Raw genomic sequence first — 27971 nt, 5'->3', positions numbered from 1 at the left:
TTATATTTAAAAAGTTGAATAACTAAAACTTGCACAATGTGTTCAGCTGAGGGGCAACATATTTTATTCAACACACTCATTGCATGTCAAATTTTCATTTGGTGAAGCTACCTGTGATATATCATAAACAATATGATCAGAGTCTGTTATGGTCTTCCAAACCACATCAGATGGCATGGTAAAAGATGCATCTTATCTTTATTATATGTTAGAGGGTTGAGGTGTGCCCTGTGGTCTGCTGCTCTTGATCTAACCACTGTGCTGAAACAGAAGGATGAGGAATTCAAACGTGGCAGCTAGTTCGTTTCGATCTAAGATCCTCACTAGGAAATAAGTCACATAATGTTTATTCTGTCTCCCATCACAGGTGCCCTTCACACAGTGTCCTTCTCTAGCTCCATCTGACTGCACTTGCACAAAATAATCTCTTCAAAGTAAATCTCCTAGGGCTTTTAAAGTTGCACTGAATCTAATGGCTTATGTTGGTAATGGTTCAATGACTAATTTTGAGTTTGTGAGGCTTCCTGTAGCTGATTCGCAGTAATGGCCTTCCGTTGCTCTACTGGTGAAAGGTTTTTAATATGGTGCAGCAATGGCAATAAAAGTTACATTACTAATATGGCAAATAGGTGCTGACAGGAAAACAGCTGATAGATGAGTAAGTAGTAAGTAAGAATAAGACTATAGAAGTGGAAGTGGAATTACCCTGACAAAACACATGAACCCCTTTAATAAATGTGACCACCAGGGGGCAAAACTCTCTGGAACTTGTGGGCACAGAAATCACCATGTTAACTGCTCTGACAATATTGTTGTGATCCTAAAAAATAGTAGATCCTCTTTCCTTTGAACCCTTCAACCTCCAAATCCCGCTCTGCTTTCCTCTTTCCTCTGTCAGCCCCTTTTCAGGGGAGAGCAGGAAGGCAAATGAAAGGAATCACTTCTTCATTGAATACTTTTAACACAGCAATTCCACTTCCTGCAGCCAGTCAAAAACATTCCAGGCTTGCCAATCGTCACATCTTGTTTTCCAAAAGACTTAATATTAAAATTAAAGAAGGAAGGAGGGAGGTGCACATCTGGGGGAATTTAAACAAATTTGACCACATTTACAGAGTAATAACAGAGGTCAAAAAAACAATCCCAGAGAGCTTATGTTGACACCACTCGTGGTTACATCAACTTGACTGTAATCATGTTCTTTCAGTTAAATTATTTTTGGACTTTTATATTCAAAAAAGGGGGCTGGTGTGGCAGGGACAAGCTGCAGCAGAAAGCGTACAAATATAGTAATAATTGATGGCTATTACTGGGTTCTAGTAGATAAGTGGTTTAACATCAGCAATGACCACTGCTGAATACACGTTGTCAAGGGTATATTGTTGTATCTGTTTCAGTCATCATTGTTTTAAAAATACAAACTGAAAAACCTATCTTTCTAAAGTGCTCTGAACTAAATGTTAAAGCCACAGCCTTATAATATTTGCATTTTTACAATCATCCTTTTATCAATATTTCGTCATTTTATTCTTCTATAACCATTTTTATTTTATATCTTTATGGATTCATCACTTTAATTTTGTTCTTCAAATTGTGTTTTAGCTATAAATTGTGGTGTTTTGACTAAAAACTGACTTATTATATCATATTCACAAAATATTCACAAATAGCAACAACACTGGACAAGGTAAACACTGACAGTTTCATTTTTCATTATTCATCCCATTGTCCAATTAATATTTACGTCATAATGATACGTTAAAGCACAAAACTTATCAATCGCCAGTTTAAGTTTCAGACTTAAATTTTTGATGGCTACTAGAAAATCTTCATATGCTTAGTTCAAAAATGAATTTTTTTTAACGTGAAATCAGACTGCTCTGATTGGTCAGCTCTCACAGGCCTGAACAAGCACTGTCAAATGTGTTTCAGCAATCAGGGCTCACTGTGTTTTTGCAACAATGGCTGTGCCATTGAGGGTGAGGGTGCTTACTGTACAGTTGTGACATCACAACCTCACAGAGGTAATGGCAGCTCGTTTAAGAGGTTTTTTCACAATACGCGCAGTCTGCATATTGATATTTTCACAGTATTTATATAGCATCTAGATCTGCGTTATAAGCAAAATGACAAGAAAATCTCACCTTGTATAATACGGGACCTTTAACTTTGCTTTTGTGTTGTTTAACTTGTCTGTTATAAATAAAACTGCCTTGCCTATCGTAGAGTAAACATGATACACAAGAGGAAATATCAAACTTTTGTTTTGTGCTCAGACCTGTTTTTTAACTGGTCTGACAACATACTTCAGCTTGAAATGAACTTCATGATCCATCGATGTCTGTTGTAAGGGGATACTCTGTTTATCTGAGCCACACACAGAAAAAAAAACTGCTGGGAATACAGTGTGCAAGTTATGGCTCTAAATATCCACAAACCAGCTCAATCCTTATAATCTGTGCTAGCTAGCCAATGAGATCATACCCCTCCACTGTACAGTACACAGAGGTGCCAAGAGCAGAGACAGGTCTTTGCTTGCCCTTCACTGCCTCCGTCTCTCTCCCAGGCAGCTGCATGCAGAGGTCTGAACCTGCCTGCTGAGAAGCAGCATGGTGCTGGCTAGCGCCGTGTTAACTAGCTGTTGCTCACCAGGAAGAAAAGAAAAAAAACATGGATGTAAAAATCATGTGTTGGCATTGCCCTCCTCTTGCACTGTGACTCACACCCCCCCTTCAGACTCTAACCTGCTCATCACAGGAGAAAAAAGGGGCAGAGAGGGAAAACAAGCACACCCCATGTCACTGACCCTTTGCCAAGTTTGATCCATTTACCGGCAAAGGCTTTCATTCTGTTTTTCTGACCTTCCCTGTCCTGTCCCCCTCTGAGTTATGCAAGACTTAGAGTCAGTGGAAAGTATGCCTGACAAGGCAATCGCAGCCTTACAGACACATTTGGTAAACTTATCAGTAAGCTGGATGCATGGCATGCTTCTGGTTCAATAGCAAGTGACCACTGCAAAAAGTTTAAACAGTTTAGACCCCATTTTTCTAGGCTGCTGGCAATTTTATCTGACATTTTGTTCTGCATTGATAAATGAGTTTTCTGTTTACCTCACCACTACATTCCACTGATGTCTTGGGATAGACATGTTATGATCCACCTCTAGATCTCAAAGTTTTATTGACCTAACCCCCAACTGAGTATCCATTACATTATGGAGTGTCAAATCTGAGCTAATGAAAAGAAAATATGTACTTAAACATCAGTACATATAACACACATTTTTATTTTGATTAATGGTAGAGAACAACCCACCCTGTACTTTGGTAAGACTATGTGTTGTGCTAATCTGGGGAATATTTTAAGACATAGCCCACCAAGAAGGCATTTTCATGAGCCAAAACTAGTAAATAACAAACCATTGAGTATAAAAACAAGAGATGAAGTAACGGATGATGTCACCACGGGTTTCTATGGGTTATGATTGAAGCTACAAAAGTCTGCTTTCTTTCTGTCATCACATGGGGCATTAGAGAGAGAACCAAACATAATCCTCTAACCAAGGAAGTAAACCAGGAACCTGGCACGCTGCTTTATGTGGTTATGCAGTAACAGATGCACAAGGCCAGGCAGAAACATCATCAGGTGAGGCATCCATCTCCAGTGTGATACAGTGGATACTGGGTCATTGCTTTGCCAAGCACGTTGAGGCTCTGAGCCTGCAGCAGGCTAGCCATCCCCAGAGGCAAACAAGGCTTTCTCTGTGACAAAGCTTTCTTCATGAGGTATAGGCGTGATTGGCTCATTTTGAAAGGCCTGTGTTTCAGATATATTTGTGGCTACTATGGCTCTGAAATCATTCGCTCATCACTAACAATTTCAGGTATCCTGAATCAGGTATGGCGGACATCTAAACCTGCCAAGCCTTGTCTGTGCGTTGCATGATGTCAATAAGGTCTGAGTTAGCTCCCTGACAGTGACTGTTCTTACTTTTTTTTCATAATGCTCTGTAGTAAAGAGAGTTTATACAGCTTTTTAAGTTTTTAAACTCACTTTCATACACCAAGGACACTCAAAAGACACTCAAAGACTTCATTATCATATCTACATTGTACCTAGAAATGCAATTGTAAAACATAAAGTTTAACAAATTCTTTTACCCAAAACAATCTATATAATCATATTTTATTTTACTAGATGTTCATAGTTACTTAACAGTATGTTTTGATCGTAATGATCTAGTTGGTGGGGTGCCGTTTAGCTCAGTTGGTAGAGCGCGCGTCCCATGTGCTGAGGCTCTGCAGCAGACCCGGGTTCGACCACCAGCCTGGGTCCCTTTGCTGCGTGTCACTCCCCCTCTCTCCCCCTGTTTCCTGTCATATCTTCAGCTGTACTATCAATAAAGCCATAAAAGGCCAAAAAAACCAAACTAAAATGATCGAGTTGGTTGGACAAAAAAGAAATCTGTAGTCCTCTTATCATTATTATTATTATTATGATTTTAGTGAGAGTACTATCTGCAAATTAGTGGCAGCCTTAATTTCAGGCACAGCCTGTATTTTCTCTACGTGGTCCAGGATGTCTTATAGAACTTTGTAGCGCACACACTGCACACCATCCTGTATGAACACAGGAGGAGGCACTGTTGAGCTCTGCTACACTACAAAAGTTTCTTTTACACATCATAGATGTTGAGGTATTCTTTAATGATTCTTTCTGACTTCCCATTCATCTATTCTTCAGTCAAGGCAGGCTCAGTAAAAGCAGGCATAGACAAACTTGCTTTTACTGTGTGTCCCGTGCTTAAAGCTGACTGGTATGACTGTTTTGATGGGACATTAGCCTTTCATTGTTTAAAAGACCAGACTTTGCAATCTAACTAAGCTCTGAGCAGTCGATTTATCTTTTCCTGGTTGGAATTAGTATCATAAAGAAACATTAGTTAATTCAATATGCTTCAGGTCTAAATGTTTTGTCATGGACTCCAGACAAACCAATTGCTAGGATATCTCCAACCAACAGTTTATAAACATGCATACATCATATTACTTTTATTGTTAGTGGATTTGTCGACATTATAAAACACTGAAGATGCAAAAGTAAAATCAAACTCACAATTTACACAAAAGTTCTAAATGTACAAAAAGATAGATTCTTTAACCTGCAGCATATGAGGTGTTACTGTTATCATATTAACATATTTCCAGATGAAAAACAGGAATAAAGTGTAATCAGAAGTCAAAAGAAAAAAACAACAAAAGTTACTTTAATTAATTAATTAATTACTGTAATATCAGCAAAAACAAGCATGCTTTTTAATTAAACCGACATTACAGAGGTATAGATTTAGGGTTGAGTTACTTTTTAGCAACCAAAAACTAGTGTGTGTGTGTGTGTCTGTTTGTGTTTGAGTGACTTCAAAACATTTCAAACAAACCACAGTGGATGTGACAGAAAAGAACACTGCTGCAGAGTCTGTGTGACCCTAACTGCTCCATCCCACTAAGAGCAACTCATTTCTAAATCAGTTTACTATGCCAGAGATACCAAGTCAGCCAAGATAATACCAATGTGGCACTGGTTTGCCATGCCAGCAGTTGTAAGACGTCCGGAGTGCCTGTGTAGCATTACTAAACAAATTGCAAACAAATTGGTCAAGACTCAAGACAACGGATCACAACAAATTCCAATCAAAGGCACAGGCTCATCATACCATCTCTCAGGTCACCATGTGTCAACTTTGACAACAAAGGATGTCTTCGTGAGCAAATTCTATTGTTAATGTAGGGTAAGTTTATAAGTTTATAAGAAGTTACAATTTAATTATTTCTTCCAGGTTGAGCAAGCAAGCAAGTCTGGTATTCAACTGACAAGCGGCGCTCTCAATGATGCAGCCACAGTAGTGTTGTTTTGTACGCTCTTGTGATTTCTATTAAAGCACATTAACATCCCCAGCAACTTGAATTCTTAGGTTTTTCTTCACAACAGTGCCATCCACTTCTTTCCCCAAGTATGTACAATGGCAGGTCCAATCTACTCATTTTCAATATGTAACTCAGTTCGAAAAGACATAAAGCGGCAGACAGACAAAAGAAGCACAAGACATAAAGGTATCTTAGTATTTGATCCTTAGCCAAGTGAGGGCACATGATGGTCCGAAAGGCTTCGATGCCATTCCATGACATAATAAGGAAGCTAATAACCGTTCAACAAATAAATCAGCTGTCAATAGCAAGCAACCTTAGAAGGCTCTTATCAGAAAATTTGTTCTTACCGTGCACAGCGAAAACGTTACAGGGCTGCGCCCCATGGCGTGACGACTCCCTCCTCCCACCCTTGATGAAGGCCGGCAGACTGGGTCTCCTCTGGTCCCCTACAAACTTTCCCGGCTGCTGCCCCATAAGGGCAGGGTGCCAGGCCACAGCCGGGACTCTCCAAGCTGGTATCAGTTGCTCACCCTCCAACAGTGGGCCACCAGGCAGGGAAGGGATGGGGAGAGGACAAGAACCCCTTTCCCTGGATCAGTCTGTCCTCTCCTAGAGTGTGGGTGATGCAGGTCACCAATGCAGATCCGTATTACTCCAGTATGTCTCTGTTTATAGTGCATTAATGGAGCATGGGTGCTTCAGAGGTCAAAGAAAGGCATTTCAAAGTAATCTGGAGGGGGAAATGATCGAGAATTACTTCATTAAAAGCAATTAGTATTGCACACCCAGGGTTATGGACTTGAGAGCAGGAAAACACTTGCGCACACTCTAGCTCCACATGCATTTATCTTTTATTAAAATGACATTTTTGCCCTCAGGCCTTCTTCAAGATTGAGTCAACATGAAGATGACTGTTGATCTCGAAGAATGCCTAGAGGCCGAAACCACATTCTCACAAAACAGATAAATGCGTGTGGAGGATGTCACACGGTTCCTCATACTGTCAGTGAGAACAATATCATTTTCTCAACTGCATTCCAGCACCTTACAAAGTGTGCAAATGAGCCTGATGTACACTTGGATTGCAACACAATCAAATTCATTGTGAAGAGGTGAAATAAACACATGCATCCTTGGCTTAAAATACATCCAAGCACATTTGTCTGATAGGTTTCTGAGACAAATAACTCTCTTTATGATAAACTTATTAAAAATACCCTTCTGTTTGTTGTGAGTACACCTTCATTACCTGTGCTTCCTGTGTATACAACCCCATTTCCCTGTTATAAATAGCGTGTCCATCCACTGAATTTCCGCTTTGTAATGCAAATTAAGATATTTAAATGACAAGCTAACATTGTTAAACCTCAGTACCCTGCAGGCTACACACACAACTGGGCACACACATCCTACTAACATGGAGGACATATAAAACTGAAGCTGCATACATGCATTAACTCTTGTTATTACTAACCCTACTGTGCCTGGGCAGCTTGTTTGATTACAACAGCATTGTCATAAACATTACACCATCAGTAGTAAGCACTAAAGCGAAAATTGACAGACGTTTATCACATATCCTAAACTTGCACCGTAGTTTTAAACTTGTGGAGTGAAGACAAGAGTATATGGATACTTACGCGGCCATAGAAACAGTTATATCGTTGGTTAGCAGGCGACCTCAAGCTAACGTTGAAGGTAGCCATGGAAGCTAACTAACGTTAGCTGGTGGTATGCAGCGCAGCGAGCACTCAACAGTTGGATCTCGCTGGGAAGCTGTTTACACGCTGGTCATAAACGTCGGTCAAGTGCACTTAAACGTCTCGGAAAACATCTCTTGTCGCCAGAAGCTAATGCTTTTCAGGTAGTGTTTCCAAAGGCAGAGTGTTCAGTTTGTTTCAAACTTCCGTGTCCACTCTTCCCGTCTTGCGGAGTTTCTTCCCCTGTGGTACCCGGACTAAAGGCACTTCAATCAAGGAGGTGAAGAGAAATCGAGGAAACTCAGCCGGCCGGAGACCGACGACTCTTTCTGCAGACGCTTTCCTCTGTTTACAGTCGCCGAGCTCTTCGTTACCGAGCCCCTGGTTCGCGTACTTATTCATCGCTTTCACGTGAAAATCTGAGCAATAAACTTTGGCCGAGTAGTAGTGGAGTCGCTGGTGCCGCCATACTTCCATACGCAAGGTGGTTTACAGAAATATGTGGGTGGGGCGACGTGTGACGTCACGTGCGTGCGTGGGCTAGTACATGGGGCCTGAGCAAAGGTTTTATTATGCTGGGAGCGCAGGAGGACAGAGCAAATCCAACTGCACTGTGGGGACATACTCAGAGGAAACCTCTCCTTTAAAACGTTTACTTTACTTCTGTTTATTTCTACATTCTGGTGCGTTTCATCGAAGCTATGTAACATACGAGCTGGGACAAACGCAGCCTCCAACTCACATTCATGTTTGGGGAAAAAAAAAGATTTAAATACATTAAATATACTGTCAAAAATGTGTTAGGGACATTGGGATTTGGATGCACGTATACATGTGCATGGATATGCAATGAAAGCCAAATGAAATGTGTCGCATTATTTTTGGCCAACAAAAATACACAAAATAAGAATTCAGATGTGTCACAGTGAACAAATCAATGTAATATATATATATTGTGGGAAAAGTTTGCATAACATTTGAACTAAAACCTCTTTTTCCTTTCCGTTTCATCATTTTTTCAAAAAGACAGCACACTGAAAAGTACTGTAAATTATAGAAAATTTATTGCATACAACAGTTTTTTTGTATAACATCACACATTATAAAAAGTGTTCCACAAATACCTCTGCAAAGCTTAAGAACAGCTGCTCATGTGATTCCTGCAGAATGTAAAAAGCGACCCACCCTTTTCATTAGCAGGCAAATAAAAAAAAGAGACCAGTTAAGTCTTCTGATACAGGTGGTCCGTCACTGACATAGCTGCTTGATGTGATCACAGTTTTGTAATGAGGTCACATTTAGGACTAATGCTCTTTAACCTTCCTGTTCCAACAGCTTCTGTTGCGTCAACATTACTATCTCCTCCATTACTTCTGGTTTCAAGATGTCCTTTACCTACAAAGACAGTATAAAGCAGAGAATTATACATCAGTCGCACAGAAAAATATCTGGTATAACATCACGAACATTGTATGGATCCTGGTGACCAACATTTACACACCAAAATCTTCATTAAAAAAATGGACAAATTCTCACAATTCATTCAATGATCTTAGCAGGAACAGTCGACATCTTTTTGTTTTTTGTGACTGTGAAATTATAATATGAGTTGCAGCTGCTCGGCAGCCCATAAAACAACTTGGCTGGGCTTAGATAGCTAAAACTTTGCACACGAATGCCCGTGTCCACGATGAAGCATGCCACGTTGATGTGTTAACAATAATATGATGACAGCGTATGAGCTAACATGCTGATATTACATAAGCGCAGTATTTATGAGAAGAATTACTGATTAGGTCATCATTTGCCCACCCAAAAGAGCAATAAAATCAACCATGTCACACTGTTTTGAGAACTGCAATGTATCATTGATGATTGTAGATTTCCAATATGGCCACCAGATGGCACAATACATCACAGAAGTCCACTTTTTCTAAATTGCAATATCTTTGCGTCGCCATCGTTTTTCATTTGTGAGGCAATGATGAATCACATGCTGTTAACGACTGATATCAGTGACAACAGCGCATCAAACATTTTCTGAAGGCTTCCTACCTGGTGCTGAACTGACGATTCATAGCAATAGAGAACACTGGTGTCATACAAAAGGACCTTGTGTGCAGCCAAAGCCAGCAGGCAGTTTCTCAACCGTGAAATCACCTCTCGATCTGCCAGACTGACGGGCTGAAAGGGCAAGAGAGAAGAGATGCAGTAGATTTAGACTAATTAGGTGACTCCCATTTTCAAATTACTCAAGGGTATCTGAACAACACCAGGTAAATGGATATCAATCCAATCAGTCGTCAGCCTCACCTAAATGAAATCTGAGTGTGTATTCGGCGATATAATTACTGGTGAAACTACAAAACACTGCTACTTGTGGTTGCTACTTTGTTTTGGTCCCACCTCCAGGCTGGTGTAGAAGCCCCCAGCCTCCTCCTCCAGGTGTTCCGGTGTAGGATACAACCACACAAAGCCGTTATTCCCAAGGATGACTGATGCACCACACGGCAGGTTGTGAAAATGTGTTTTCTGCCTCTTGATCAGAGAAGGAGAAAGCTGAACCAGCACTCCTTGACCCAACTGATGTTTCAAAGAAAGTTGAGACAGGATATAAGGGTCAACTTGGCAAAGACAATAAAGTATTGCTGGCTTATTTTTTTGTAACAAAATCCCTATGAAAGTCTCTCTGCAAGTCAGTCTGTACATTTGAATAACTTACTTTTCCATACTTTAAACTACGGGTGTGAAGTGATAGCGCTCCATCTGAGAAGACAGACTGCACCTCTGCCTGAAAGCACAAGAAAAGATGAGCACAAACATTATAAATGAGAGTGACACAAAGGAGGAGCCGATGAAAGGCTATGATGTACTGTGAATTACACTGATGAGATCTCCCTCCTGAAGGTACTCTCTCATGGTCAGCTCATCTTCTGCTGATCGTCTCCTCTGAAAGAGAAACATCAGATGAACTTTTGAAGTAATCAATAAAAGTTGCCCTTAAACAGATTTCCCTGTCCCAACCCATGTTCCTATAGGACAGAGCTAGTTCAAGCTAACAGTGAAGTACACTGAGCAATCATCTCACCAGCTCTCCTCCAGGCAGATTGACAGAAGACAACAAGAGGACGGAGTCCAGCCGGGAGTTTGTCTCCACTTTCCACCGTTTCTGTTGTACCTAAACATATCACCAGAACACAGACAGACAGCTTGTTGGAGCTATATGTTATAGGGATACATTTAATACATCAGATATCACGCTTGAGAGGAGATGTGTCAGCTGTGCCTCACCTCTGTGATTCTGCCCACCACCACGTCTCCAACCTCACCGTTGAACCTGCAAAACAATAACATACAACAAGATTATAATCACATAACTTCTGCAAAAATAGCACCGCTTAAACAAATTAAAATCAACAAGGCACACTTGACTTTGTAACTCTCAAGTTAATCACTTACCTGGTCTTAAGTGGTCTGACACAGATCAGCTTGTCTACTCTCTGCACCTCTCCGGCGACTGACGCTGTCAGCTTGTCCTCATCAACATAGGTACCGTGACCCCTGGGGATAAACAATGATAATCAGTTGTAAGTCTAAAAAGCAATGTAGGAAGATACATTTGGGTTAGATAGTGCTCACTGACAACAGAGCCACAATGTTAAAAGATTAAATACTGATTTGATCAGTGTTCAGAGTCCCTATCACCATTTCACCTCCATTATTTTGTCTTAGCCTGACAGGTGGGTACACAGATACAGGTACTCTAGTCACTGATGATGACAGAGCACACGGGCAGGGCTTAGGGTCTAAATCTACATAAACTGTTAAAGAACAATACAAAATATTGAGTACAAATGAGCAAAACGTTTTTAAGGAGGTGATTTAAAGTTAGTGCAGTCTGCAGAATGAATAATGATGCTGCCTTTCCAACTCACTGTTATCTCCTGATAATGCTCACTTCAAATATGCTCCATGGTTGTTTTTCTTCTTTTTTTTTTAAGAGTAAATATGGTTTACTGTCAAGCTTGGCCTATCTTTTTTTCTTTCTTTTTTTTAAAGTATCAGTACAAGAATCAGCACCAAAGATCGTCAAACTCCTCTCAGTTTATTTCTTTCCATGACAACATGGTGCGGCCCCAGGAGCCGATCACATCCCGCTGAACCAACAGAACCAGTGCCTACCTCATGAAACCGGTGTCTGAAGTGATAACATCGCCGGGGACCACCAGATCCTTTCGTTCGGAAGCAGAATCAAATAAAGAAACTGCTTTTCGAATAGTTGGTAATCTCATGTCAGCCGCCATGCTTCTTCTTTTGCTGCTGCTTCTTCTTCTTCTCTTCCTGGCAGTTGACAAACGATATGTGTTGTACCGCCGCCTACTGATAATGAGTCTGACTGTTTGCTTTTAATTTGTTGTTTTTCTAAATACAGTTACCAGTAGCTTTGTAGCACATACATTAGCTCAGTGAACGTGTAAAATGATCAAAAGAGTCTAGCTGTCGCATTTAGCTTACTAAGCTAAAATTCTTCTTCTTCTTCTTCTTCTTCTTCTTCTTCTTCTTCTTCTTCTACTACTACTTCTGCGCAATTACCGCCTCCTGCTGAACTGAGATGTGTACTACAGTTTATAGAATCCTGCCTTTATTTAATCTTTTTCCTTATAAAGTAAAAAAAAACAAAACAAAACATTGGGCGACAATTCACAATTCCCTGTGACGCACTGAATCATTAATGTTGCCTTTAATGATCTTTTTTTAATCATAAATTAATACCTCTCTGACAGTTGCACACCTCCTCCTCAGTGACTGTGTTCACACAAACCTGCTGAATGATTCATCATTATCACTTCAGGCCCTGGACTAATTCTCACATCAATTACCTCAACGTTTCCTTGGCCATAATAATAGTGTGATTCGGAAATGAAGGAACACCCAAAGGTGTTGATTTTGAAAGGGAAACAGGAGAACGTGAACAAATTCATATACATCTGCTCCAAGTGCTTCAAGCGTCCCAGAGGCACAATACGGTTTGGAACATTATTCAACACATCCAGTACACATCGTCATAAAGTAATACAACAAACAGTAATACATGTTTGGGTTTAGGGCCAAAATATATTTCTGATCCTCTGCTACGTGAACCATCCAGACCACTGAGGTTGTCAGGTGCAGGTCTGCTTCCAGTCATGAGAGTCAACACTCAACAAGGAGGATCAGCATTCATTTATCATGAATCACATATCTGGAACCAACTCACAGAAAACTGCAGGTCTGCTCCGAATCTCATCTAATTCAAATCAAGGCTGGGGACATTGCCTTTTATTGAAGCCTAAAGGCTTTGATCAATATCTTGAAATGTACTCTAACTGTTATCGTTTTGTCTCTTTTAAACCTATTCTATACCTGTTTCAACTAGATTTAATGTTTTGTTACTTGTCTCCCTATTTGTATTTAATATCTTTTAATGTATTTTTATGGCCCTGTTTAGCACGTCGAGTTGCCCTGTGTCTGAATTGTGCAATACGAATAAACTTGCCTTGTTTTTTCTTTAAATCTTTAACATATATAACTTAGGTCATTTTTATTCATGAATATGCTTGAAATTAATCCTTTCAGGTTTGTAGGTTGTCTGTTTTGTATATGTGACTTAACTTTAACTAATATTTGTTTATGATTTTTAAATATGATAAGCCCTTTGAAAGAACTCTAATATTCTCTTGAATGAGACAGGTTGCAGCATGACTGGTTAAATCACATTTTTTTAAAAATCAAACAAACTGTGTCACATTTCACAGTACATGAATATATCGAGACATGATCGTGGACATGTGTTTTGCCCGCATGGTTTCATTTACACCACCAGATGTCAGCACTGAGCCATGTTGTCCTCTGCGCAACTGTATTTAACCATGGGCTCACATAACGGGGCGGTGACGTCAGATGTCAACACCACGCAAACGTCTCTGTCGTCGCCAATCAGCGTTGAGTCGGGCAGACTCTTGTAAAGATGGCGACGGTGGAGCACAGAGGAGTGAAAACTGGACGCTTTACCGCTATTAAACACCGTTGGTCCAGACACCGTACGAACTGACACGGCAGCAGGAGCGAAAGTTAATCGACCCATTTGTCTGCCGCAGTTCGCCGTTCGGTGCTGTGTGCTGTCCCTCCGGCCCTGGTTGTTTTTGTTTTCGGTCAGTCGTTGCCTTGGACCGCTCATTAGCTTCAACTTGGAAAGCCGATGCTAGCCAAGGGTTAGCCGTGTAGCCTCATCGGCTGCTGGGATCTTTTGCTCCACGGCTCTCGCGAATCGATAGCTCGACCAGAGTAAACACTGGGACTGCATGTACCCAGTTAAAGTTTTTACCTTTACGGAGACGGCACCCATGACTCGCTTGGATTAAAAAAAACACTTTCGGAGGAAAAAGGGGGGCACCGACGATCCTGGCATTGCGACACTGTGGAGTGTCGAAGCGGAGTGAGTTTGCCGTCATGTATTTTCTAACCGGCTGGCCCCGGAGGCTGCTTTGTCCGCTGAGGAGTGAAGAGGAGCCCTTTCACATCCAGCCCAGCTCCCAGAGGTTTTACTTCGCCGTACTGTCAGAGACCCAGCTCAGCATCTGGTTCAGTCGGGTAAGTTTGAGGCAACCGGCTGCAGCAGCCCCTCGGCTCGGTCATGAACTGTGTTGTCCGGACAAAAACAGTGCGTGCAGCGGCGCCACGGTCATTTAGGCTAATCTGAACATGTTGCGCACAGTGTACCTGATTTGTTTTCTGCTTATTCAACAACTAAAACAGCTATCATTTATTTTTTAATCAAAATCAACTGCGTGGCAATCTGGCCGTCTGCCCTTCTTGTTTTATTAAAAGGATAATTAATAAACATGGAGGACGACCTGCTTGTGATTTCCCTTTGATTCACAGTGCCACCCAACACACCTTTTACACAGATGACCGCTTACATTGTTACGCATCTTAACAGTATGAATATATCCGCATACGTGTGACGCATTACGAAAGCATGGTTGTATCTGTTTCATGTGTGCAGTTCCACTCATTCACTACCTCGTTCATGACAAAAGGCTTGGTGGATTTCCATCCTGCCAGCCGCAGGAGCTGACGGATCCACCTGATGAATGTCACGCAGAGTAAACGGATCGAGTTTCTCGGGAATATTCAGTGCTTTTAGTGACATTTTCTATTTTTTATCACCCTGCCTCCAAAAAAAAGCTCAAAGTTTCAGTCATTATCAGCTCGAGATTTTTTTCTCTTAGCAGTGCTTAAAACACATTCTCACTGTCTGACCGCATGTTGTGGTATGTTCCGCCAGGCAGCAGCTCAGAGCTAATGCCACATCTTTCAGGCTGAGGTCACAGCTGAATGATTCACGTAAACAAACACACTGCCCCTTCATTTAATCCCTTTATTTCCCATTTGTCGCTCCATCGGTATAATACAGAAGGAGCGTTTCATAGTGGCTTGAAAATAAGATGTTCTTTTCATGCGCTGATGAGTTGTTGTTTTCTAAATGGCCAGTGTGGGCTTGATCTCTTTTTGTATTTATTATGACAGCAATCTTGAGACAAGCTATTTACCAGTAGAATGCAAGTCATGAATTTAACAGATACGAAAAAAAGGGTGCAATGCTGAAACTGGTTTCCTCTCTAAACCTTGAACCCTTTTATTAAGTGTAACTGACCTAGGAACTTGTTCATTTAATGGACGAGCAATCAGTTTTGAGCTTAAGTATGACTTAAGCTGGAAACCATGTTATTTACAAAGTAATGAATTAATTCAAATTAAAGCAATTTCATAATAATAGTTATTTACAAAACCTTACTTTGACGTGGGTATTGATTCTATTTTGAAGCCAAATCTAGTTTCTACTGAAGTGAATGTCCTGCTGTTTATGTTGTTCATGATATTGCATATGTGTCCCAAGGCTGTGGTGAACTTGGGTTAGATCAATATGTAGCATTGATACACTCACAAACTGTGTGTTTGGCTTTGTGTGTCAACCCACTATTTAGTCCACCTAATAATATGTGTTGCCTGGCTTCGATATCCTCTACCATCTCTAATACCAGCTCGCCTTCCAAAATGTTAGTTATCATCTACATGGTCCATGACTACACCAGACTAAACCCTAATTTCTGCTAGCATTAATCAAGGGGGAATTACAACACACATGACACCTGTATAAATTGATTTGAGATTTACAGATCACATGCATGTAAGTTACTAATGGAATTCTTACAACATGTCTAAGCAAGGTTTTTTTTCATGTTGGCGTCTTTTATGAATCAGACATAAGCACACCGTCACAAATGATCTGAAGGCTAAGTTCAAGTTTAATTTAATTCTAAGGGCTTCTGTGGCAGCTAACACCGATGAGATCCTTTTTTCTCCTTTTATCTTTATTTATTGATTTGGTTGCAGTATATTTTAACTTTGAGTCAAAGAATATTGTCATGATGCCATTTGTTTCCGGGGAACCCCCGTGTTTCCAGGCTCAGTATATCAGCAGCTGTTGTAATTGAAAGGTCCAGTGAAATTCCTAGTAAAGCCCTGTTCTGTGATTACTATGAACTGCACACGCCTGTTCCTCCGTGTATTTGAATATCTCAGATTTCACCATGCTGATAAGCAGAAGAGCTGTTTGATTTGATAACTTGCAGTTGAGGACAGTGTTTACAGCAGTCTGCGTTCCACACAGCTTGTATATTAGTGAGTTGTAGTAACAATGGATCGGGGTCACTGCTAATTTCCTGAGGGCCACACAGGATGTGACCATGTTTTCCTTCCCCTCTTTCTTAAGAAGTTTGCCTGGCTGCGAGTATCAATGAGGCGTCCAGGAAAAGGATCGTGTCAGGAATGTCGATCGAAGCAGTGTCTTCCTCTTGACATGCACCTTTCACATCTGTTGTACCCATTATGTCACTTAAGTTTACTGTCAAGCACAACTCTAACTCTCTCAAGCACTGCATTTTCTAAATACATTTTTAAAGCAAACATGGCAAATTTGCATATCAATATAATATCCGAAATGGGATATTAGATCAGGTATAGTGTGTGTAATCATTGATTGCAATGTCATTATACCATCAATTTTGTCCTCTATGGATCTTAACTGCCTTTATAGTTATCTGACACACATTTCCTCGTTTATTTGGCTGCCATAGCTGAGTCTAAAGGTAAAAAAAAACGACATAAAAGTAAATAACATAACACAAATAACTGTCCTGGTTCATATCATAGCATGACTCAGTGTATCAACATAAATAATTTGTTCTGCTGCATGTTTCCCTTTAAAAATACTGTAGCACGTTTTTCAAGTTACTTGGTGAATTGTGGTGATTGGAAATTTGCCTCCCCCCTCCCCTCTCAGATTGGGAGTGCTTTCAGCCATCATTTTGCCAACAGGTCTATTCTCTCTAATCCCATCTATCCTCGACCTCGTCCAGTGCAGCCTGCGCCAGACTAGCTCATTTGAGGCACTGTTTCTTAATCCGTGTAGCACAGTGGCTTAGCTTTGTAGTCATTCTGTTATGTCGCCCCGCCACGGCTGCGTGGTGCTGCTCACGGTGTCTAGGAATAGAGGAATGGAGTTTGTCGTGTGGTAGTGGTGTTAGTGTTATTATGCCATGGTGGCGCCATAGTTAAGTTTGTGTGTGTGTGTGTGTGTGTGTGTGTGTGTGTAAAATCCTTTATGCTCCCCTGGGATTTCTTCTGTTACACCAACTAACTGCGTGTAATTGTGGAAGAGCATGGGAAATGGCAATGCAGGAGTAATGCATGAGTTGGAGTCAGTATTACCTCTTAAACTATTTAAGTTTAAGATCAGTTTAAATCATGTAAACTGCTTATTTGTTTGGGATGTTGTCATACGCAGGTCCCTCAGGGCCACTTTTTCTTTTGGTAGGTCCATCATGATGTTAGTGGGCAGTATACCTGCCTGCAGTGCTGGGTGATGAACTGAGTGACTTTTACAAACATGAACAATATCTTGAATAGTCTAATAACAATAGATATAAAGTAATGACCAAGTTATTGATAGCTGATTTGAGAAAATCCTGACTTTTTTCTCATTTTCTCACTATTCCTTTTGCTCTTTGTTTTTTAGGCATTTTTTGCAACTGATGTAGTGTTGAATCCATAAAATGTCATCCACAAATGTCTTGTTTTGTCCACAACCCAAAGCTTAATTTTATAGTCATAGGCGATGAAAGAAATCAGAAAATATTCACATGTGAGAAGCTAAAATACGATAACTTTTAGATTTTTTCTTAAAAATGACTCAAACAAGTAAATGACCAAAAAGTTGCCAATTCATTTTAAAGTTGACAACTAATTGATTTAATGAACAAATTGTTGCAGCTTTTAATTTACTGACTGACAGAATGGAGGGAATATGAGTGTTTTTCAGGTAGAGGGCAATGACCAAGGAAGCCAAGATAGACTTTGGTACAGTTAACTTTTAGTGCAGCTGCAGAGAAAGAGTTGAATGGTTTTGTAATATGTAATCCATAAATGAAGGCAGTATATGATTATTATTATTATTTTTTGTACCAGAATACCTTTAAGCTTATTTTTAAGATTTTCATTAGGTTCAATTATGCCAGTTAGTAAAATATATATATGATTTCGAATAGATGATTTCTCCAAAGGAGTTCCATAGATCAGATGTGATGATAATGGTCAAAATCAGCACTTTAACCTCATTCATTTTATCCCAGTGCACTACAGTACAGAGACAAAACAAAACTATCCATCTGGTGAGACTGCACCATATGTGATTCTATGGAGCTGCCACAATGTTGAACAGTTTTCATCCCCAGTTCCCAAATGTAATCACACAGGCTACCTCTCATTTTCCCCCCTCTTTAAATTACAGAACGCCTAATGAGTTTATTCTGATTGCAGTCTGATATTATTTCAACCCCCAACGAGAAGAGAAGGTTCTCTTTCTGTGTCCCACTGAGCAAGCTTCACCAAGTATCATTGGCACCATAAAGATTTCATGCTACGAAAGAGACACAACCTGTTCTCTCATTACTGCAACTGGGTACAAGGTCTAATGTTGCATAGCTGGAATTACAAGACATATTTACGTGACCAATTGCCATTAAGTGCACAGTGCCCTGCTAATCTTGTGCAGGGACTGTTTCATGTCTAACCGAACATCCTCTGATGTCATGTATTGTCCACAGCCTGAAGATACTCATTTCACTGTCACTGAGAAGGAAGGGAACCAAAAAATATCCACACTTAAGAAGCTGGAAAGACAAATGTGACTTTTTTTTTCTTGGGGGGGGGAAAAATAAAAAATCTAATATCAAAATAGTTCCTAACAACTAACGACTGAATCAAAAGAGGTCACCAGAATGCTACGAGACCTACCGGCAATGCTGTGTGCTTGCTGAAAAATAAATGAGGAGTCATGCAGCTCTTGTTACATTTTCACTATGACTCAGTAGGTATTGATTTAGCCTCAGTATTAATCATTGCTATTAAAGTGAAGCTATACAGGTTTATAACATGAATAAACTTTTAATCGTCGGCCGGGGATTTCCACTGGTTCTTAAGATTTAGCTTTGCCAGCTGTTTCTGGTCTTCAGAAACTGACTTTATCACCATTGCTCATCTTCAACAGCTGTTTTAACACCTGCTGGTGTTGCAATTTGTTGGTTGAAGTTAACCAGTCATAAATAACTTGGTTATTCTCATCTAGCTGTAGATAAACACCAATTGTATTGTTTGTGGTGTTTCATTAGTAGATTGAAATGAACTGGTAGTGATGATTGCTCTGTGATCCAGATAAATATCTGCCGCGGTGATTTAAGGGTAGAGGCATATTAAGGGCAACTGCCTCAGGCGAAGTCTGTCTGTGTTGCGCGCCTGTTCATCTTTCTGTGTTGCGCAGCATGAACAGCATTCTGAAGGTTTTTGTTTGCTTGCTGGGCTGAAATTTCAAATTGAATGCAACAGCCGGGTTTCATAACCATTTCATTATTTCAGGACAGAATTTGCATCTGTATTCAGGGCACAAAGTTCGCACCAGTCAACACCCAAATACATGTTGATTTGCTTCACCCACCAGCCAGATACCCACTGGTCATCTTTTGAGTGGCTGGTACAATTTAAACATTCACTACCCATTTAATGGGTGAACTTTAATTTTGCACCTTGTCTGTATTGCTTTTTTGCTGAAGCATTATGATTGGAGGCAGTGAAATGACTGGCGAAAAAAAAGGTTGCAATGCAAAAACATTCAGACCTCAAAACCTATTTAAATGAAACTCTTATGTCTTTCATTTCAACCATGAGACATCTTTTTGGCAGTGGAAGTACATACTCGGTTGTGTCGTTTACTTGGTGTTTTTTTTGTAATCATATGTGGAGAATGCAGAATGTTAAAAGTGCTAATTTTCTTTCCCATATCTCTGTTCCCCACCCACAGCCCAGTGTTTTGATAGTCAGCTATATCGAGTCTGCAAAGGCGGCGGCCCAGTTTGGCTTCTACCAGAAGGCAGAATGGAAACCAGACGACTCCATGATAGCTGTAGCCGTAAGTACACAACTCCATCTTCTCATCTTATATTTGCAGTTTGATTGATGCCCTAGTGGTCCATTGTCTTGTAAATACAACATGTTTAAATACACAGTAACTTGCGTGCTTACTTCAAAAATAGTATACTTATGACTGGGAAATTGACTGCTAATTTCTGTAATATAAAACAAGTGTGCCTTTCTTGTTCACTCCAGATGAAGTACTGACACTCGGACCCAGAAATTTTATTCTCACATTTTACACATCAGTAGAAATTCAGCATTATATCATATATAAGCCATGAGAAGCAACAACACTATGATTGTGTTTCATGTAATTTTTAAAATAATGGTATGTATGACAATGTTGGTGGAAATCTTTACATGATCCACATCCATACAATCCTCAAACCAGCCTTTCACAGTGCAGTTATAATGTAAACAGCTGCATAACTGGCTGTTTCTGTAACATCGGTCTTCAGGTGTTGTATGTTTGGTTGACTGTCCCCTGGAGTCGCCTCATTTTCTCTTTCGCTTTCTCTCTCTCTTGTCTTACCTGTTTTTCTTCCTGCTTTCCATTATCAGTAACTCCGTATCTTCTCATTTTGTTAGCAAGTTGACTTACTGCAGGTAGAATTGCAGTTGGTGGGTAGAAGAAGCCTCCGTAATCGAACACCAACAATAGGATTTTAACAGGATCCTTCTGTTGTGGAAAACCACAGAAGCAGCTGCAGTTGTAACTGTAGCACATCACAGCAGAAAAAGCATGACAAATGCCAGAAAGAGAAAAATGAAAGTGTGGCTGCAATTCTCTAAACGGCAGCATTTGTCCTATTTTTTTGCTGTTATGCTGAGCTCCAGATACAAGAAAGGTATTCCTGTGGCAACGAGAGCGGAACTGAAGAGCACTCCCTGAGCTCACTCTCTACGGCATGTTGCAACTTCACTTTTCGCTTACAAAAAAACACACAGTAAGCAAAGGTGTTAGTGCAAAGTGAAGTTTCATCTTAAGGTGCCACAAATAACTGTAATGGAAAGTAAAGGGAGAATTGTAACTGATTCAGTATGAATAAACTTGTCAATTCCTAGTCTCTCTGTAACAGTGCAGCAATATTTGCAACTACAAGTAAATACTGCCCATATGATCAGAATATTCACAAACTACTAATCGCTACTGTATACTCAGTTTAAAGCAACAATAAACTACTTCTCAGAGAAAGATAGTTGATTGTTGAGTCTTTTCCCAGGTTTTTCTCTTAATCAGGATAATCTATGGTTTCGGCATTTACAATTATCAATTTCCTTTTAAGGGATCTGTTGGGAACTCTTGATTTACTGCAGGTTTTAGTTGTTTAAAAAAAGGAATATTTGTATGATTCCTGAGACTACACACCCTTGGACTTTCATGGTCATCAACTAGTATAGGTATAAAGTGAGAGGACCGCAAGTTGCTTGATGCTTAATGCTGCAGGAATGTAGTGTCCACCTCCAAAACAGTTTAAGCTCAGAATGTGCTGCTTTAGGCGAATACTGCGGCATTTGAAAGTTTGTCACTCGCTGTTCAAGTTACTGCCAGTTAAAGTTCAACAGTGGATTCCTCCAGGCATAAGAAAAGACAAAAAAACAACCTTGCGCTGAACTGTGACAGATGAGCCAGTCAAGGTGAAGTTAACTTCGGAGAGGCTCAACACGCCGTCGAGGGTAAGGAATGATGAAGAGAGCTCACTGTCTCCTTATGTGCCACAGGGGACGATAAAAAGATTCAAGGGTACAGGGTTCAGCAGTAACATCCTGAAATTGCTTAAAGGCAGTAGTCCGTCTGTAGTAGATAAAAGTCACTGAACAAACTGGCCTTTAAAGTTTGGAGATAATATTTGAATGCCTTAGTTACACTTTGCTCTTTATCTAAAGTATTGTCATACTTTGTCCTGTGACTGAGTCAGTCAACTCACAGTGAAACAGTGTTCTCTATCAAAGTAAAACAATAGTTCTGTTCTGTGGTTTATTGATCACAAATGTTTACTGTTCAGCTTTAATGTCTTAACTTTACAATCTCAAAAGCCAGAGAATTGGTTATAAGGCGGGTATCAGTCACCTTTGCCCTTGAACCTTGATCTCAATCTCGGCTGGTCAGGCTCTTGGGTGAGCTCTATACCAGGAACAGATACGGCTATCTAAAATTATCTGCCTACCTCAGCTCTTTTGGGGGACAAAGAAGGCCTCATTTTTTGTGGGTTTTGTGAATCAATACAGATTTACCCAAACGCTGAATGAGATAAAGTGAGGAGCAGCGTGTGTCAGCTTGTTTTTTTATTCCTGTTGAAATAATCATGAAATATCTCCGTTGGGATCTTTCTTCCCGTCATTATAGCCCCACCTTAGGTAAACTCTGGAGAAGAAGAACCCTCAACCAAAAAAACGATATGCAAATTATCAGCCCACGAAGCTTAAAAGACGTGATTTTAAAAATTCATGTTCATTTCCATGGAGATGAAATGTCGATGTTCTTGCAGCCAGCATGTTTGTGTATGTAAGCCCACACAAGCTTACTGATGTTGGTTGAGCCAGACCTTTCCTCCTCTGTCACGCCTCCAGTCGGATCATCAACTGTTTGAAGTTCAGTTCCCTGAGCATATCTATCACCCATGAAAATTAGGAAGCATTGTTAGATTAACATATGCCTGCTTTAACATAAAATAAAGAGGTGTTGCAATTTAAATCAGCCATCAGTTTTTATGCTTTTTTGAAACATTGCATTGGCAGATAATCAATACACTTACATTGCTTTAAAGCTTAAATCCCAGCAATCCAAGGTATACTGTGCTAGTGTTACGTGCAGAGGGTCCATAGTGTAGAAAGTGCTTGATTTTAGCCGTAGTTTTTTCAAGGTTAGGAATATACTTTAATTTCAATCTATTCCTTGAAAATTGCTGGATTTTTCAGTACAGTCTTGTGTTTCGTTGACAAAATCACTCATGTGCACCAAAAGTATATTATTACTTGAAAAGCAATTATCCTAATCTCATTTGTTTGCATCTTGTGTGAGACGCCAGGAGACAACAGAGTGAATGATTTCTCGTGTAAATATGTATATCAGTATTCTTCAGTCCTGGTCCTCAGGGGCCTCGCTGCATGTTTTAGTGGATTCTCTGCTCCAACACACCTGATTCAAATGATCTGCATGTCATCGAGCTCTGCTGAAGCCTGATAACGACCCATTTATTTGAATCAGGTCTGTTGGGAAGGCAAACGTCTAAAGATGGAGGGCATACTGAATAGATAATACCGAATAATGAATACTGATGTAAACAGTTTCTGTGGCTACATGAGCTTCCTGCAATTTGGATATTGCACTTCGCCCTAGTGCGATTTTGATTATATTTCAATTAATTGTGCAGCCTTATTATTTTCTGGTCTAGTTATGTATTTAGAATGAATGAATATGTAAATGTGCACATTTACGGAATTTAATTCATTTACTGTACAACTAAACAGAGAAATGCTAATATAAACCAGTATCATTAATTATACCATATATCCACTGTCTACAATGAAAGTTTTGTTCAGTAATCATTGTCCTATAACAACACTTCTTGGATATTCGTTTTTTTGGTTAATTTGCTCATTTTTGCTGTTTGAACAGATCTATGTATTGCTCTACTCGCTGCTATCTACAAACATATAAACATTTTTGTAAATGATTAAAAGGCTATCTGCTCTTTGACACCATTGAAGATTTAAATAAAGGGGAAGTTCCTGTGTTCACTCATCACTAGAGCTGTCCCAAACGATTATTTTTCAAACGATTAATCTAGCGATTATTTTTTTCAATTAGTCGACTAATCTAACGATTAATTAAACGTTACATGACCAAACAAAAGTAACGTAGTAACTGTAACTGTCGTTGGTAACATATAAGGAAAAACGAACCACTACTGCTGCGTTAATGCAGAGTCTCTGTGGGAGAGGGGCTGTTCTCAGCCTCCGCAGGTACTACCACTTCCTGTTTGGGACGACGTGTCAACGCAAATTATTCATGTCGACGATTACGTCGACGTGTCGTCCCAGCCCTACTCATCACTCATTGTTAGATGAAAGGTGCTGTATGTAAGTATGTATCACGTCTGTGAACTGCTGAAGTAAGCATGCTAACCAGCTAGCTCCGACCAACTCCAACATTACCTCTGTGTTCTGGGCTCCCAGTCCCGACTGCTATCTGCAAGGCTAACTGAGCTAACGAGCTAGCGGTAGCTACAGTTAACAGCAGTAAGTGGTAGTCTGGTGATATGCTGCCCCCTATTTGTTTGGAATATGAATTTGACAGTCGGTCAATCCATACATACACATCATGCACCTTTAAATCTGGTGTTGATCCCCAAGCAAGCATTATAATCATGATCAAAACTCACAATTAGTGTTAATATGATAAGCTAGTTAAGTAAGTGACAAATACACATTAAATCCGTAGATTTTTGTATTTCACAGATGCAGTTATAGTAACAGTTTAGATGATGATGAAACCAGGAAGATTCTGAAAGATTTTGGTTTAGGTAGCTTGAAAGTGCTTTGAACGTGATCACATTTTCGAAAGCTGTAGGAACCCTGTTTGCACATAATACGGCACAAACAGTGGCCTTGTTCAGAGAAAAGCATGTTTTGATACCCTCAGGGAGCAGAGTGGATTTATTAAATTGTTATTTATTTACAGGATGGCATGTTATTTATTTCAGGATGGAATGTGAGTCCTTCTCATCAAGTGTAATCCCCAGTAATGAGCCTTGTCTGTGTTGAACTAATGTCTCGATGCATACTGTGAATCAGAGACGGAGCAGACGGATGCTGCATCTGCTGCGTCAAACGTGTTGAAGCAGACAGAGAAGTCGGAGCAGTTGTAGCAGAATCAAACTGTTTATCTGAGGATGCTCATGTAAATAAACAGGAAGCTTAAAAGGATGAGTGTGTGATAGAGGCATTTGTTTAGCTGGTATTGCTCGTGGTCTCATGTCTGTGTTTGACAGAAAACGTATCTCGTAATGATTATCATCTCGTTTCAGGAAAACAAAAGCAGGTACACGATACACTTGAGCTTTACTGACTTAATTAAGAATATCTCTAAGTATTTTAACACTGGTAATGAGAACTAAAGGTGTTTTTGATGTAACACAATGAAAGAGCAGCGCGCACAGGGTGCAGTTTCGGACAGCTGAACTTCAAGATGCATCAGCTTCGATGACATTATCTGTTTTTTTTTTTGCCGTTACTCATGATTCTGAGCGGAGCGCTTTGCAGCTAAGGTGACTGTATGAAGAAGTGTCTTGTTGAGTAATCTCACACAAGGCAAGTGCCCGGGTCAGCAGATGACTCAATCGGCTTCCAAAGGCCATGTGATCAGCAACATACAAGGACAACAGCCAAGACCCAGACGGGCATCAAAACAAACCGCACACAGAGAATTGATTCATCACAATCATTAGTGCCTGCTGGATAAATGCGCTGCCTTGTCTTTGTGTGTGTGCTTGCATCCATGAGTTCAAAAGTGATTCTAGTAGAACATTTATTAACTTAGAGTTTTTATGGAGTCATCATTTTAGTCTAATCTACAACTATTGGATTCAATGAATGAACACAGCTTCCTTCGCATTTACATTTCTATAGGCAGTGTTTCTCAAAATAGAAGTTTGAACATTATTAATAACGTAAAAAAATTCAGGAATTTGCTCATCAGTTGATCCTGTCTGTCTGTCTGTCTGTCTGGGACAGTCTGTCTGTAGTAATGCTGGACATAGTACTGCAGTTGTCCAAACATTAGAGGACTTGGGTGTTCCCTAAACAGATGTTTATATTCTGTTGGTTAGGTATTTCAGCATAACAAGTCATAATGTTTGGATTCTTTTTATTCTTAGAATTTGTTGGGTCAGAGTTTCTCATGCAAACATCTGGAGTTCAAAAGGACAGTTCACACCAATATCAAATGCATATTTTCCCCTTTAGCTGTAGTGCTATTTATCCATCTAGATTGTTTTGGTGTGAGTTGCTGACTTTTGGAGATATTGGCCATAATGATGCCTTCTGCCTTCTCTTGAATATATGAAAGCAAAATGGCTCTTGGTGCTCAAAGTATCAAAAAACTACATTTAAAAAAACAAAATGCAACAGCAACTTTCAAGAAATCATGAGCCAGTTACTCAAGATGATCCACAGACATTGTTGTGAGCAATTTCATGCAGGAACCTTTTTTTTTCTAACGACCTACACCTGCAAACCATGACACTGCACAGAATGAGAGAGGAAGTAAAGTAACCTAGCACCACTGATTCAGCTAATGTTACAGGAAAGTAGCACAGAGTATATGCACGCTTCCTGTGTATTTTGGGGTGAGCTGTCCCTTTTAAGCATATTACTGCTTAATCTGAAACCAACCAATAAATTCATGTAAATGAGTTGTTGCAGCCTTGTATGCCAAGAGTTCAGTTTTTCCCTTTTTCATTTTTATGTTCCAACATTACGTTAGTCCATGTAATCCAACATCTTTAAGTAAACACTTGCAGGAAATACTGTCAAGGCCACAAGAGGCTGTTTGGAAGTCAGCATGGAAGAGGGAAGGGTGTTTGATCTGATCTGTTTTGGGAGAAACATACATCAGGTGGTAAGGGGGCTACAGCGACACACACACACACACACACAGTAGTTTATCATCAAATAGAATGTTACATGAGTTCAAGTAAAGCAGAAGTGAAATCTTTGGAAATGTCAAAGTTCAAAATTCCAGACAGTTGCCAGTAAAATACAGTTCCTGAGGTCTCTAATGGCGTCATCTAAATGCTTTAACGTGCCAGTTAATGTCAACAAAGAAATGATTGCATTAAAATATTGGAATATGTGGCATAACTTATTAGCACAATGACCTCTTTCTCAGAATTTCCTTTTCATCCCTGCCTCTTTTAGTGATGCCAAAGTACACATGAATGAATGCCGTGAATGTGACTGGGAAAGCACTAAGTCAGGCTCGGTCCCAGGCCTGCCCAGCCAAACACAACAGGGAGCAGGTGGAGGAGTTTAAAAATACCAGGGCACTCACTCGCTCACTTCCTGGGCTCCACAAACACAGGGTTTATTTCTGAGTCGTGACTGGTGAAAGTGTTAAATGTCTGTTTAAACAGTTAATTTGTGGCAAAAATGTGTATTGACTGGAACAACCACAGAACCACGAAGCGTACGTAATTTGCAACAGAAATCCCTCATTAATGCCAACAGTGTTGCACTCTAAATGTGAGCTGCTGCTGCTGCTGCTACTGCTTTATTTTGTGTTTTTACTTTTCATTCCTCTTTTCGGGTTGCCAATCACACTTCCTGTCTAACAGGAAATATATATAGGTTAAGACCTTGTTAACTTTGTGAGGTGTCAGTGGAAGTCAAGTCATAGTGAGATCTTATGACTAGAAGCTCCTTTCAGACTTCCTGAAAATACAGTTAAATTCAGCATCTAGACAAAAAGTGATCTGATGTTTAAAATGGAGCGCTAGCTTTCACTTTGTATTGTTTGCAGTCCATTTAAATTTTTAAATTTTCTGTAAAGAGAACTGCAAACGAGGTCTTCCAGAAAAGGCAACTTGACTGACATGGCGTTTTTCCGTCAAAGCATGCAGAAGGTTATGATGACCCATACACATTGCACAGGCTGTGCAGTGTTTTGACTAGCTTTTATCTTAAGGAGCCATAACTCTTCTCACCCTCGCTAGCTGTGTAGTTTGATTATAGGGTTAACACTTTGTAGAAGTCAGGGATAGTCAAAACAATA

General features: G+C 40.0%; 3 protein-coding genes across 4 annotated transcripts in view; 1 reads left to right on the top strand and 2 right to left on the bottom strand.

Moving 5' to 3' along the window:
• The window catches only part of abl1 (c-abl oncogene 1, non-receptor tyrosine kinase), a 33875-nt gene extending 25746 nt beyond the window's left edge, over positions 1–8129 (bottom strand). For both annotated transcript variants that reach the window (XM_030435940.1, XM_030435941.1), the window contains exons 1-2: positions 7568–8129; positions 6275–6657 (exon numbers count right to left, since the gene is read on the bottom strand). In XM_030435940.1, the coding sequence (XP_030291800.1) occupies positions 6275–6401 (127 nt within the window). In that variant the 5' untranslated portion in view covers positions 6402–6657; positions 7568–8129. The remainder of the gene's footprint in view (positions 1–6274; positions 6658–7567) is intronic.
• A 540-nt stretch (positions 8130–8669) lies between these two features.
• exosc2 (exosome component 2) lies at positions 8670–12181 on the bottom strand. Its single transcript, XM_030434758.1, has 9 exons — positions 11810–12181; positions 11087–11188; positions 10919–10964; positions 10716–10805; positions 10511–10576; positions 10350–10418; positions 10034–10210; positions 9683–9811; positions 8670–9022 (listed from the first exon to the last, which is right to left on the bottom strand). Exons 1-9 carry the CDS (start codon positions 11929–11931, stop codon positions 8942–8944), a joined length of 882 nt encoding a protein of 293 aa, XP_030290618.1. The 5' UTR covers positions 11932–12181; the 3' UTR covers positions 8670–8941.
• A 1390-nt stretch (positions 12182–13571) lies between these two features.
• The window catches only part of ric1 (RIC1 homolog, RAB6A GEF complex partner 1), a 39917-nt gene continuing 25517 nt past the window's right edge, over positions 13572–27971 (top strand). The window contains exons 1-2 of the mRNA XM_030434817.1: positions 13572–14257; positions 20085–20192. Of these exons, the coding sequence (XP_030290677.1) occupies positions 14117–14257; positions 20085–20192 (249 nt within the window). The 5' untranslated portion in view covers positions 13572–14116. The remainder of the gene's footprint in view (positions 14258–20084; positions 20193–27971) is intronic.

Source organism: Sparus aurata, chromosome 12, assembly GCF_900880675.1.
Source record: "Sparus aurata chromosome 12, fSpaAur1.1, whole genome shotgun sequence".
Classification (NCBI taxonomy): Eukaryota; Metazoa; Chordata; class Actinopteri; order Spariformes; family Sparidae; genus Sparus; species Sparus aurata.
The sequence above is the reverse complement of the archived record's forward strand: the minus strand, read 5'-3'. Positions and strand labels throughout refer to the sequence as shown.

Excerpts from the sequence above, each read along its gene's own strand:
- exosc2 (XM_030434758.1), bottom strand. The coding sequence starts at position 11,931 with ATGGCGGCTGACATGAGATTACCAACTATTCGAAAAGCAGTTTCTTTA. Across the intron at positions 11,189-11,809 it reads TCAGACACCGGTTTCATGAG|GGGTCACGGTACCTATGTTG; the intron begins GTAGGCACTGGT and ends GTTTATCCCCAG. Across the intron at positions 10,211-10,349 it reads GTAGTTTAAAGTATGGAAAA|TTGGGTCAAGGAGTGCTGGT; the intron begins GTAAGTTATTCA and ends TTGAAACATCAG.